Here is a 15,080-nt window from a genome sequence, read left to right as displayed (position 1 = left end):
TAAAAAATATGTAGGCTCCATATATTTCATTTTCATTCTCATTTTTATTTTAATAAATAAACAGTATCAATCATTCTTATTTTGAATTTTGATTTTTTAATATGAGGAGTAATATATTAATTTTAATGAAGAAAAACTAACAATTCTTTATAGTTTTGGTGGGTTATATAATTCAATTTTTTAAAAAATGTGAGAGAAGATGCCGTTAATTTCACGAAACAAGTTGCTCACTAGTCGCTATAAGGGAGACTGTTGTCATTATTAATTATATCTATCTTGGAAAGCAAGTTGAAGGGTCTTACAAGTTTGAAAATGCCGACAAAACCTGCAAGTCCAAGCCGCGTAACTCTATCAACTGCTAAAGGAACATAATTTTGTTTCATTATTAGCAGTTTTCCCTCTTTTTTTTTTTTTTTTTTTTCAAAAGGGATTGTAGATTCAACGAAGATCACAAGTTTGAAAATTTGGTGATCTATAACTATAAGTCGGAATGTTCACACTCAAAGGCTCAAGAGTGTGGAATCCACCTCTTAACGAAAGTAATTTTCAAAGATCTTTCAATAGAATCACTTTGAAAATACACCCTTACCTTTTCCTTATTTTCGTCTTGATCTAGAACTTAACATCACTACTAATTCACATCTGTTTTGTTGTAATCTCAACTATTTAATCGAACTATACATATATAGTTAAAAAATATTTAGTTAAGTCTAAAGATATAATATTTTGAAAAAATAATGTTCGTAGATTAAAAAAATTATTGTCATCCCTATTGATAGAGCCTATATTAATTAGTAAGGATACTACTTTGATGCAAATTTACTCTGAGATAGATTGGTTTAATCTGTGAGGGAAGAGGGACATTATAGTATATATAGCTTAAGGGTCTACTGTGTTGGTTAAAAAGTTTAAGCCAATGCTTTAGCATTTACTAGAGAAGAAGTATGAGTCTTCACTATAAAGGAGAAATATGGAAACATAATATAATATAAGGTTTCGTAATTTTGTAGCAATAAAGTATAGGATATAATATTCGTTATACTAAGTTATTATTTCCCAATAACTTAAAGATTATTTTAATTTAAAGTTTGACTTAAAATTTTCACACAAATTTATAATCATTGATCTTCAAATTCAATAAAAGAGAATGCGGATGAGTTGGCAACTTGAAAAATAGAAGAATAACAACTTTAATTTAAAAGATGATAAGGCAAGTAATGGTAAAAGCTCTGTTTTTTCTTTTGTTTTTTTTTTTCTACTTCAAAATATACCATATCTACCTTGTTTACCATCACAAGTAATCATATCCATTAACAAATAATCACAATTTATTTTTTGAATTAGTGATATGTATCGTATATTCAAAGGTCATCAGTAATTCAATAAATAAATAAATATTGATATCAAATATTTATGAAAATTAATTACATTTATTTTATGATGAAATAGTCTAAATATCTACCTTAAAATATTTATTTTTGAGGAGAATATATATATCTCCTTAAGAAACTGCAGCCCAGCACTCCCTTTGCTCTTGAATTTTATTCTCCAAGTATATATATCCACCGTTGGATTTCTATATGCTAATCCAACGGACACCGGTTTGCCGGCCATAAAGCTATAAGGCATAACCTAAGATGATTGGTTCCAAAAGACATGACCCACAAATAAAAAGTAAAAGAAGGCCACAAACAATAATTCAGCGAAAGTTCAATTATTCCTTCGCTATTGACATCAATTTTCAACATCAGTCTTTCTTTGCATTCATTCATTTTCAATCAACAACCGCTTTCCTTACTTCCGTCTGTCGATCACAAACACACTTTACTTCTGTTTATTGCGTTCATTGTTGTTCTGTTATTCAGCATCTGCCATCAACTCTTTTGAATTTTCCATCTTCTGATCTCAACAATACTTGGCCTCTGTTTGTTGAAATCTTAAGTCTTGTTATTTGGTTTTCCTCTGTTCTCTATCTAGTTGTGTCTAGCTGTGCCGCTGTCTCTGTCTTATTCTCCATCCACTCTTTGAATTTTTTTTCCTTTTTATTTTGTTCCATCTTGTTGTGGTCACTTGTTGAATTGTTTTTCCAAAATTCAGAAAAAGAGAGATAGAGAGACAAGGACAAAGGACTGAAGATGGCTGAAATCATTCTTACTATTGTTTTAGAAGTTGTAAAGTGCTTGGCTCCTCCCGCATATCGCCAAATTAGCTATTTGCGTGAGAGTAAGTACACGACCAACTTACAGAATCTCAACACTGAAGTTGTGAAACTAAAGTCTGAGAGGGTTACTCTAGAGCACCGGGTTGATGAGGCTAAAAGAAAAGGAGAAGAGATTGAAGAGAACGTTGAGAATTGGCTTGCAACGGCCGACAGTGTCATTGAAGAGGCAGATAAATTTACAGAAGATGAAGCCACTTCAAATAAGCGTTGTTTCAAGGGGTTATGTCCTAATTTGAAGACCCGCCCTCGACTTAGCAAGGAAGCAGAGAGGCAGAAGGAGGCTGTTGTCAAAGTCCTGGACGCTAGACCAGTTAATAGTATTTCCTACAGCATCATTCCGGAGGATACCTTGCTTATGCCTAACAAAGACTTCGAGGCCTTTGAATCAAGAACGTCCATTCTGAATGAAATAATTGATGCATTAAAAAATCCCAATGCCAACATGCTTTTGATTTATGGAATGGGCGGAATCGGAAAGACGACACTAGCTAAAGAAGTTGCTAGAAAAGCAGAGTGTGACAAGCTTTTCGATCAGGTGGTTTTTTCCGAGGTGTCTGAGAGTCGAGACGTAAGAAAGATTCAAGGAGAAATCGCAGATAAACTAGGTCTAAAATTTGATGAGGAGAGTGAATCGGGTAGGGCAAGAAGACTTTATGATCGACTGAAGAAAGAGAAGAGGATCCTTGTAATCTTGGATAATATTTGGGGAAATCTTGATTTGTTGGATGTCGGAATTCCTCACGGAGATGATCACATGGGATGTAAAGTGCTGTTCACGGCAAGGAGTGAAGAAGTATTGTCTGGAGAGATGGAGTCTCGAAAAAATTTCCCAGTTGGATTTTTAAAAGAAGATGAAGCTTGGAGTCTATTCACGAAGATGGCAGGTGATTATGTTGAAGGTAATGAATTGAAAGAGGTAGCAAGGGATGTGGCAAAGGAATGTGCAGGTCTACCAGTTTCCATTGTGACGGTTGCAAGGGCATTAAGGAGCAAGAGCATACGTGAATGGAAGGATGCATTGGAACAGCTAAGAAGGCCTTCATCGAATTTTAAGGATGTACAGCCAGCCGCATTTAAAGCTATCGAGTTGAGCTACAATAAACTAGGAAGGGATGATCTCAAGAACATCTTTTTGCTAATAGGATATACAGCCATAGCATATATTGATGACTTGTTAATGTGTGGTATGGGATTGGGTTTATTTCAAGGTGTGAGTAAGATTGAAGAAGCACGAAATCGAGTACATACATTGGTGCGCACACTCAAAGCTTCTTGTATGTTGCTTGACCATGAAAGCCAGAATGAAGAGTTGTTTTCTATGCATGATGTAGTTCGCGATGTCGCCATATCAATTGCATCTACTGAACGAAATGTGTTTACTGCTACAAATGAGCAGGTTGATGGTTGCAGGGAATGGTTAGACGGAAGTGCAATAAAGCATTGCACTTCAATCGTCTTACATGATATCGAGACTAATTTGTTTCCTGAAGTACTGGAATGTCCTCAACTCGAACTTCTTTTTATAAGTAGTGATGATTTGTGGGAAATAATTCCAAACAACTTTTTCGAGAGGATGATACAGGTCAGAGTTGTCAACTTGACTGACATGAATCTACGGTCACTGCCTTCATCACTTGGTCTCCAGTCAAACCTTCGAACACTGAGTTTGTGTTGGTGCAGCTTGGTTGATATAAGTGTTGTAGGAGCCTTGAAGAAACTAGAAATCCTTTGCTTAAGAGGTTCTACAATTAAGAAGTTGCCGGTAGAAGTAGGTGAATTGACTTGGCTAAAGCTGCTTGATTTGAGGGATTGTTGGTGTATAATAGTTATTCCACCAAATATACTGTCAAAATTATCCCATTTAGAAGAACTATATATAGATAAACGCTTTGATAAATGGGAGGTGGAGGTAGAAGGGGTTAAGAATGCAAGCCTTGAGGAGTTGAAGCATTTGCCCAACTTGACCTCTTTGGAATTACACGTCTATGACGTCAGCACTCTGCCCAGAGGCCTGCTCTTGGAGAAGCTGGAAAGGTACAGCATACACATTGGAGATGATAACTATTGGGAGAGCACCAGCATTTGGTGTCGTCAATTCAGTCTCGCGCTAAATAACAAGATTTGCTTCAGCATTTGGTGTCGTCAATTCAGTCTCGCGCTAAATAACAAGATTTGCTTGAAGGATTCGCTGATCGTGCAACTGCAGAGAATTGAAGACCTTGTGTTATGTGAATTGCAAGAGCAAGATGTCGATTATTTTCGTAATGAATTAGTCAAAGTGGGCTCTTGCCATCTCAAGCGTCTCCGTCTGGAGGGTTCTTACCTCTCCCTCAGTTCGCCAGAGTCAGAGGTATGATCATTCCTAATTTAAATAATTGGTGTGAGAGGGTTCTTTTCACCTGGGATTCTAATATCGTTTTGTCAATTTATACATTAGACTAAAGCTAGAAATTTATAGTGCATCTATCACAGTAATTAATTTTGAAAAGTCTTCAAATATTATATTATTCTCATTTTCAAAGCAACCATTTGAAAAAAAAAATCTTTAATGTTTGCAATTTAATTAATATTTTAATCTTTTAGCTTCAGAATCTTACCATTTTAATTATATAAAAAAAAATAATAGCCCTTTTATTGCATGAGCTTCATGCTTTGTAATATCCTGCTTCTCTTTTCTCTCAACAAAAAAAAAAAGAAAAAAAAAAGTGAAGTTAACTGTCGTATATATTTTCAGTCCTCTTACAACCACCCAAGTTTGAATCATGGGAGAGTAAGGGACTAAAAAAATGAATTTGGCCTTTGTACGCTCTTTTACCTTTGAAAAAAAATATAAAGAGAACATTCATTATTTATCAAAATTAAATCCATAATTGCAAGTTTATTTTTCATATTTAATTTTTATTTTTAAATTAACTCTATTAAATTTTTATTTAAAAAATCTTAATCATGGAATCCGAAATACCAAATTTGGATTTAGTGCTAAGTTTATTATACTAATTTTTAAAGATATTGTATCTATGCATTAAGATTGTGTTCACAATTAAGTTTACACTCTAAAATCAAGACACCTGCAATGTCAACAGAGACAAGAGGAATCAGCTAATGATTTGCAGTCACATGAAATCATTTTGGAGGACAATGTCCAAATTTCTAATACGCTTTTCCCTGAGAAGGTCAGTTATTAATAAGTCAATCGTCTTATTAATTCTCTATAATTTTTGTTTTTTTTTCTTTGTTATATTCCTGTTTGGTAGCAATTGTGTCAAAGATTGATTAATAATTATATTTCACAATTATTCTAAATTTTTTATCCGTAGTATAGTAGGGTGTAACAAATTCATTCTTAGAGAAAGAAAAGGTTCTTGACACAATAAGTGAATTAATAATAATTATTATTATAAACATCATGTTATGGAATACTAAATATGTTGTAATCACTGAATATTATATATATATATATATATATATATATATATATATATAGACTAATAAGTTGATTGAAATTATGGTTAGTCATTTTCTTTAATATACGTCATTAGAATACATATAAATTATATTAGCCGCCGTCTAAATCTATACTAAATATGTTGTTCACTTTATAATATAATTATTTTAAAACATCTCAGTGAGGGATGCTCTAAGATAATGTGTCCACTCCTGCATGAGCGGAAATCACGTTGATTCTCTAGCATCTGAGGAAATCATGATGATCTGCCAAATGTGATATCTGCTGATTGATTGTTGATGAGACTCTTCTCGCCTAATTTCTTAGAATTATATGTCAACCCGCGGCAATTAATGATAATTACTATTTGCAAGGGGGAATTATTTGATTTCCTTTGAAAATATTCCAAATTTTTATATAATCGAGGTGCCAGTAGTTAAATCCCCCGAGAACTGCTCGCGCTGGATAGTAGGTCCTATTGCGAATCAACCAAAATTTAATATTACAAAATTCGTTACAATCAAAGAATATTTGCAATATGAATTATATTAGCCGCCGTCTAAATCTATACATTTAGTAAGGAATAATTTGGAAAACTTGATTAACGGTTGTTTGTATGGAAAACTGAAAAGAACTATAACCAGAGAAAGAGTAATTTTATTGATTTGTCCATCAACAGAAATCATTGTTGCTTGTAATTAACGAGTTAATTTTTTGGTCGAGCAGGTTCGGTTACCAGAGTTAGAGAAGTTGGAGTTGGAGTTAATAAATGTTGAGAGGATTTGGCAAAACCAAGTTACAGTAATGTCTTGTGGTATTCAGAATTTAACGCACTTGACCCTGGACGGGTGTTGGAATTTAAGATGTCTATTTTCATCTTCTACAGTTAGTAGCTTTGTTCGACTCCAACACATTAAGATAGTCGACTGTCCTGTCTTGAAAGAGTTAATGGTCGTGGACAACCAAGAAGAAAGGAACAAAAATATTGTAATGTTTCCTCAGTTGCAATATCTGAAGATGTCTGATCTTTTCAAGTTCACAAGCTTCTGCACTGGAGATCTTGATATTCTTGAATTTCCATCCTTAAAAAAATTACGGATATCTGGATGTCCTGAATTCATGGCGAGATACGAAAGAACTACTAATATCTTGATGGAAAGGGTACGTACAAGAATTTTATAATCAATTTTTCAATTCTTATGTATGTACTGTGATTCTGTGAAAGTTTATATCATAAAGCTTAAGAGTTATATTGCCTTTGCCTTTATCGCTTGGTTTCTTACTAAAAGTCAAATTGTCAGCAACGTAACTCTCTTACAGATTAGTGTATAGTATTCATTCATAATTATTCTAGATGTTAGGCGTATTATTATTACTATTTTTTTAAAGGTTAAGATTTATTGAATAAAATATATGGTATAAATTAGTGGTAACTTATAATTCTCATCAACTGATTCATCTTGTATTTTTTTTTTTTTGTTCTGATCGATCTCTGTTAGAGTGCAATTTATGCACTAGTTTTGCATTATTTACTTCCCTTAATATCGATGTTTTGCATTTAATAATAGTGATTTACCTGTGATTTACTTTTGTAGGTGCAATTCTATTGATTGGTGATAAAATTGAGCTACAAGATGATGTTTAGGGATGATTGTTCCCTTGGAGAAATTATGAGCGGCAGAAGAACTTTGTTGATAAGGCGTGGGCGCGTGCTGTCAATTGCGGACCTGCAGTTTTTAGTTTAACGTGTTTTATATTTTTGGCTATTTTTGTAATTACGAATTTAATATTTTAGATATTAGTATTTTATTTTAAATAGAACTCTAAAAGAGAAGAGAGAGAGAGTATTTAAGGGAGGAATCAATTGTGAAAAAGGGGGGATTTTGGATTGGAGAAAAAGAAACCCTAGATCTAATTTTTCTCTTCTCTCTATGAGGAACTAAACCCATTTTTCTGGTTGAAGGTTAATGAAGCTTTGATTCATCACTACTGTGAGATCTTTCTTGTGCTTTAATTGTTTTATTACTTTTTGGGTATTTGTTTATTCTCTGAATTATTTTCATGATTATGTTTGTTAATTAGGTAATTGGCCACTATTTAATTATCAACTTAATCTATTGTCAATTAAAGGATTCATCGTATGAAGAATTTAATGTTTGTGACAAATAACATAGCAGAGAGTTGTGTTGTGAGAATAAACAATCTAATTTAAATGAATCATCATATGTGTTGATTAGGATTTGGGTCTCTCTGGTTTTTCAGGCTGTCAATTGATTAAATTCTATGATCGTATCTAGGGTTGTCTATTGATTAGGGAAATAACCAACGGTCGTACCTTGGTTATCGACTAGTTAAGGAGAGATTGGCTATTAGAGGGTCTCAGTAGCTATAACCGGTCTATTCATGAGTAATAATAATCTATATTTGAATCAATGATCAGTAGTCGAATCAAGCTGAGTTAATTCCTTCAACCAGAGCTTTCTCCAATTTGAATTACAACTTTAATTTGCATTCTTGTTATTTTAATTTGATTTTTATTATTGTCAACAATTCCCCTATTTTACGTTTTACGTTTCAAAAGGATTTAATTAATTACCGATCTCTGTGGACACGACCCTGCTCAATCACTATACACAATTTATTTAGAGTAGGAATTTACTTTTGTTGGCTTCGACACCCATCAATCTCCCAGGTATTCCCTAATTTGGAAGAGTTGAAAGTTGATGCAAAGTACATAGGAACAAATAAATATCTATTTTCTGAAGACTTGCTTTGCAAACTAAAATATCTTTACGTGGAGTTGGTTGATGAGCGGACAATTTTATCACTTGGTGACTTCCTCCAGAGACTTCACACAATGAAAGTCCTCCAAATAAGAGGACATGGTGCTTGGTTGCCGAAAGAGCAGGTTGAAAATGGGATGATGGTAGAAATGAGAGAAGCAAAATATCAACTGGAGCACATTTTGATAGAGGAGTCCTCTGTTACGAGCAACTTGGTTATTCTGCATGTAAAGGGGTGTGACCGTTTGGTCAATCTAGTGCCATCGTCGACGTCCTTTCAGAATCTTACAAATCTGGTGGTATCGTGTTGCAAAGGATTGAAAATCGTATTAACATCCTCAATTGCAAAGACTCTGGTGCGACTTAGATATATGGAGATAGAATCATGCGATAAGATAACAGAAATAGTACTGGTGGATGATGTTGTAGCAAAAGATGAGGTTATTACTTTCAGAGAATTGAAGGAGTTGAAGCTTTTACACTTAAAAAGTTTGACAAGCTTCTGCTCTGGCAATTGTGCTTTCAAGTTCCCATCTTTGGAAAGATTAGTGGTGGATGATTGCCCCGATATGAAGATTTTCTCTGAAGGAAATTTAAGTACACCCAAATTACACGAAGTGCAGCGGGGGAGTGAAGCACGTTTTGCTTGCAAGGGCGACCTTAACACAACCATACAAAAGATATATATATTTCTCAACAATCAGCTTTTTCCCTCTCACTCCAAATCCCTAACTTAATTTCCTCCTCCTGCTCCTGCTCCTGCTCCTAAAACAAGTAGGTGATTTTTCCCGCGATGGTTGCTGGGGTTTGGTCAGATGACAGCGGCTTGGAAGGACGATGATACAGAGAAGGAAGATGGACAAGGCAGTGACCACTAGTAGTAACTATTAACAAAGGTCTATTATTATTATTATTTCGAATCGGCTTTCAGACCGTAAAACAACACTCACCTTGTTTCTTTCATTTTATGATTTCAGGTTTAATGGTGGAAGATTCATGCATGCTTGTGTGCGCCTCTCGTGTTGAGTGTATTGTGGATTGCTGTTGTGTTTCGACACAGTCAATGATGAAACTCGTCATTAAATGAACTTTAATCATTCTAATCATGCAATTTTTTTTTTTAATGAAGATCGTTGAGTATTTTAGTATATAGTAATAAAATTCATTGAAGCATTACATTCAATATAATATCATTGTCTGATACTAGAAATGTGTCTTACCAAAGTGTGTGTATTTAATGTTTAATTTGGGTACATATGAAAATTTATGTAAACATAAATGAGATCGTATATAAATAGAAAGCGATAAAAGTTGTTCAAACATACAAGTAAAAAGTTTTTGAAAGCATTGGTTACAGAGTAAAATATATATATATATAACAAATTTATATTATATTGATGTACGTAATATAATACTAGTCAAATTTTGAAAATCTTAATTTACTTATAATCTTTTCTAACTTGGTATGCAAAAAAGGATTTTTATTATAAAACCAACCTTTAATTTGCAATTGTGAACCATGGATCTCATTCAATTATTATATATAAATTTTTTATTACGATTCGTCAATTATTCTAATTTGGTATGCACATGGTGCGCCCAACCCATGTAAGTTTTTGTTTTGTTACGGATTTTAAAATTTTACACTTTACAACTATCTCTCACATAAATCAAAACAAAGGAGAAAACAAATTCCGAGAAAAATTTATCATATGTTTTCTGAAAACTTTCACTTATAGTTTCTAATAATATTAGTTTAAGGATGGCACATTGTTTCATTATCACATGCATTTTGTGCCGTTGTTAAAAGTGTTCACTTTCACATTTCGGAAAATTTGGCAGAGTTTCTGCTAGCAAATAAATGTACTCATAAAGTTCAATTTTGCGTGTAAATTAGTTGGTTGAAAATATTGCATGACCCAGGCGTGTATTATTTTTATTATTTTTTTAATTTTATTAAGGCCAATCATTTTATACCATATAATTAAGTTTATATAAAATATTTTCTTCAAAAGAATTGTGAATCTATCATCATCACTTACATCCTTGGACTTCTCTCTAACTATAATCAATAGTCCAATGTCACATGAATGTCCTCAGAAAACTTGAGAAAGTATCGTACTATCCTTACTCAACCTCGAGTAAATTACTTTGATTGTCAAGTACTCGACTTCCTCTATATTAACATCTTTTGCATAATCCATCTTTTTTTATTGTCAGTTAATTACCGGAAATTTCATTTCTTTACAAGTGCGTTATTATGCATGATTTACTTTTAAATTAAAAGGAGAGAAATATTATAGCGTATGTGGTAGGGGATCTATCAAGAATAACTTAAAAATCTGTGGTAAATACTTATGAACATTTACAAAGGAAAATTTCGATTCTCTATTGTAGACTTGAACTCTGCTGTTTGGCCATCCAGCCAATGCCTTGGGTGACACAAGAAAAGAGAGCTTAAAATTCATATTGCCGCATGGTAAACCACTTTTTGGTTTTTTCCCCAAACATTTTCGTACCCATATTGAAGATTTTTATATGTGTATTTTAAGTGGATCCATCATATTTAGATGTGGGACTTTGGGTTTGGATTCTTTTATTTCAATATGGGTTCTTCACTTCTGTTTCCTGCAACTTTAGTTACTGGTGTTTGTTGGTCTCGGGTTCAACTGAAGGTTCCAAGATTCTGTGTACGGGCTTCTTTGGATACTAACGTTTCTGATATGAGTGTTAATGGTAAATTTCTCTTCTTTTTGTTTTATTTGATTTGATTTGTTTGTTTACCAAGTATTGATCTTTTGGGTTTTCTGGTTTCTGGTGGGATTTTTATGTGTTTATTGCAGGGAGCTCTTTTTGTTCTGTAGTGTTTGCTAGTTATGAATTTTTGAGGCTATTGATGGAGAATTTGGCATTTTACTTGAATAATTTTTAATTGAATTTGTGGCAGAATGGTTCATGGATTGTACTTATAGATCAAGATAACGTTTAAAATCTGACTTTGGAGTGTTATTGAGTGGCTTGCGTGCTCTCTAGTGGAAATTTTCTTAAAGGAACTCAAGAACAGACCAAGTATTTTGTATTCTTGAAATTTATTGGGAAATGAAATGCTTATGCAATTGTGCTTTGTATTTTTTTCGGGAGACATTTGATGTTTAGTACTTTCAAACACGTATGTTTTTCCAATATCGCTGTGGATAATTGAATGGTATACTTGGCAGCTCCCAAGTGTTTGTTTCCACCAGAACCGGAACATTATAGAGGACCAAAGCTGAAAGTGGCTATTATTGGAGCTGGGCTTGCAGGCATGTCAACAGTAGTGGAATTGTTGGATCAAGGCCATGAGGTTTTGCTCATTTAGATTTCAATCTTTTGAATGTTTCATTGGCCTCTCGAGTATTTTCTTTTCCCCTAAAATGTCTCACTTTTACCATTCATCCTCTTGCCTAAACTCAAAATTTGAAGTAACTCAATTTTTTCGAAGTAAATAGCAGAAGCTTTTATCAGCAGTTCAGAAAAATGAATAGCAGTTATCATTTTCTTTAGAGCAGGCATTATTTCAATTCACAAAGTTTATTTTATTTTGAATTAGTATGTGTTTCACTGATTTTGTTGATGGTGAAAGAAATTAGAAGATTTCTTCTCCCCCCCCCCCCCTCTTTCCAGGTGGATATATATGAGTCAAGGCCTTTCATTGGTAGTAAAGTGGGTTCATTTATTGTGGAAACCATATTGAAATGGGTTCATTCTCAAGATTTGCCTTATACCGTGAAAATAATCTATGTTAATTGTAACATTACATAAGAACCCGCCCAAAATTATGTGGATTAATCAATATATTACTCTAGTTTTGTTAAATATAAGTACAAATATTGTTAATATTTTAGATATATTCAATGTTTAATCTTATTGAAGATTTCAACTGGAGTGGTAAACCGAAGAAAGAGGCTAAAAGTCTGTCTGTGCCCTTTGGAGGGGCACACTACTTGTGAGAATACTTTTTATATGTTAAAAGGATAATTTATTGCCACATATCCCTAATTGCTATGCACAAAAATATTAATAAATTTGGAGAAATGTGTTTGGGCCATAGCTGGCCCATCAAGGTAAAGCTAGCTAGGAAATTTTTAAATAAAAAATTTTAGTCTCAATTTAGACTAGGTTAAGAATAAATTCATTATATTAATTTATTTATAGTTCTTGTCTTCAAGGAACTTCCTTCGATAGAGTAAATAATAGATCGGATCCTCTTCTAATCCTCTCAGACTTTGAAAAATTTATTGACATGTGTTATTAATGGTTAATATTTAACTTTAATTAATTTTTACTTAAAAAAGACATCTAAACTCACATGTGACTCTTGTCAAATTTTTTTTTTTTGGGCAAATTCTTTCCCTTTCGACACACATCTCGCCTATAATAATACAGCAGAAAATGCAGCAGCTAAATAATTTAATTGTTTCATAGTAGTTAAAGAATTCAAGATCACATTTATTTTTATTTTTCCCAAAACATCAACTATAGAACCTAAAAAAACAACAAACAGCAGTTGCAAACCCAAAAAGAGAATAGAACAAAAACAATAAACTCAAAAAAATAGCTAAATAGCAGTAAAATTGTAGCAATAGAATTATATGCCCAGTAACAGCAGTTTATAAAGTAGCAACACTAATTTAGTTCATTGAATTGCAACTTAGAGTGAAAACAACAATTATAGAACCCACAAAAACATCAAAGAAAGGAAAATTTTGAAATTAAGATGCAAACCTTGCTGTCAATCACTTTTTTTCCAATTTGTGTTCCTTTTTTTTAATAATTTGCTGGAAATCAGTGTCATAATATAAAGAATTAAGAGGAAAAAAATTTGTAAGAAAAAATTTAACAAGAGTCACACATGAGTTTTGATGTCTATTTAGGTAAAAATTAATTAAAACAAAATCTTAGCCATTTAATTTCATTAATGATACATGTCAATAGATCCTTAAGGTTATATTTGGGTGGTAGGATTAAAGTAGCGATTGTTTTTTTGTCTGAAATCTGAATAGACCTAAATTAGTCTAAATTCTGAATAGATCTGAATATCTGAATCTGAATAATATGTTTGTTTTTTCATCTGAATCTCAGAAATTAAGTATTAAGTTGTTTTTTTTTTCAACTTAAAAAACTGAAAATATGTACTTGTACATTTGTATCCTTATTAAATTTGAATGTCAAAAAAATAATATATTCAATACCACAATATTTTAACATTTATAAGTAAAACTATATTCAAGTGAATACATAATTATTTTGGAAGTTTAATATATAAAATACATAATTATTTTGGAATTTTATCGTATATAATATAAGAAAGAAAAATCATGGATATTTTTATGTAGGATAAATGTCTATGGGTGAGTTTTGGGATAGATATGAAAAATAAATTATAAAATAAGGATATTTTTGACATTAGCAGTAATTAACTTAATTAAGATTTCTCCATTAAGTAAAAAGCCAAAAAATTGCCTTATTTTATTAAGTCAAAATTATCAAAAAAGTCTCATTAAATTATAAAAACAAACACTTCTAATTAAGTTAATCAATTAAGTTAAGTCACTTTAAGTCATTAAGTTAAAAAACAAACGCCACCTAAGTGTAGGATTGGACTTATTATTGGGATAAAATATTAATACCATATTTGGCATGCTCACTTGGATTGGATTAATGGACTAAATTCAAATTTTAATCCTAAATTCATGGGATTGCTAATCCTAATTTTTATGTGTGTTTAGTTAGAACTAGATAATGTGAAAAAAAATATTTTTGTATTTATAGTATCTTCCATAATTTATTACACCATTTTATTTATAAATTAACAATTATTTAATTATTTACTGTTTTTAATTAATTAATTTCTTTTTTATTCATGATTTACTTAAAATTTATTAATTAATTTATTATTTGTTGACATGTATCATTAATGAAATTAAATGGCTAAGATTTTATTTTAATTAATTTTTTCTTGTACAGACATCCAAACTCATGTGTGACTCTTGTCCAAATTATTTTCCTGCAAATTCTTTCCCTTTCAACACTAGGGATGGCAAAAATATCCTGATCTGCAAATATCCGGAAAATCTGGATCCGCATATTAAAAAAAGTGGATCCAAATCCTAAGATTTACGATTCATGCGAATCCGAATCCTCATTATTTTTTAATTAAATTATTTATTAAATTAAAATTAAATGAAAAAATATATAAGTTAAATAAAATATATATTAGGATTAATTAAAAATATAAATATTTCTAATTTCAAATTTTCTTGATTCCCATCTAGATAAGAAGTTTCATAAACAGGGCTATTTTTATCGCATGTCTCTTTAAAGCGCAAGTGGAATTCATACTTTTTTTTTCCTTTCCATTCACTCGGATCTCTTCCGTTTCCTCGATTTTTTCCAAAAAATATATTAGGATTAATTAAAAATATAGAAGTTAAATTAAATTTAGAAATATATCAGAATTCGCATTTTCTTGTATAGATTTATCGTGTTTTTATAATTTTATTCGTGGATTTATTGTGGTGCTAGACTTATATTTATGTTATTCTTAATGTTTGATTTATATTGTGGTATTTTTATTTATGACTTAATGATG

At 31.8% G+C, this 15,080-nt stretch overlaps 1 protein-coding gene and 1 long non-coding RNA gene across 7 annotated transcripts in view; one reads left to right on the top strand and one right to left on the bottom strand.

Moving 5' to 3' along the window:
* LOC127902670 (uncharacterized) overlaps positions 1–15,080 on the bottom strand; it is a 122,976-nt gene that overhangs the window by 17,810 nt on the left and 90,086 nt on the right. The gene's annotated exons all lie outside the window — the stretch shown is intronic.
* The window catches only part of LOC102625791 (importin subunit alpha-1a-like), a 170,404-nt gene that overhangs the window by 130,375 nt on the left and 24,949 nt on the right, over positions 1–15,080 (top strand). Inside the window, exon 8 of one of the 5 annotated variants that reach the window (XM_052442387.1) lies at positions 8,890–8,938. The exons of the other annotated variants lie outside the window; for them this stretch is intronic. Coding sequence (XP_052298347.1) covers positions 8,890–8,938 — 49 coding nt within the window. The remainder of the gene's footprint in view (positions 1–8,889; positions 8,939–15,080) is intronic. 5 annotated transcript variants of the gene reach the window in all.

Source organism: Citrus sinensis, chromosome 5 (genome assembly GCF_022201045.2).
Source record: "Citrus sinensis cultivar Valencia sweet orange chromosome 5, DVS_A1.0, whole genome shotgun sequence".
In the NCBI taxonomy this organism is placed as follows: domain Eukaryota; kingdom Viridiplantae; phylum Streptophyta; class Magnoliopsida; order Sapindales; family Rutaceae; genus Citrus; species Citrus sinensis.
The sequence above is the reverse complement of the archived record's forward strand: the minus strand, read 5'-3'. Positions and strand labels throughout refer to the sequence as shown.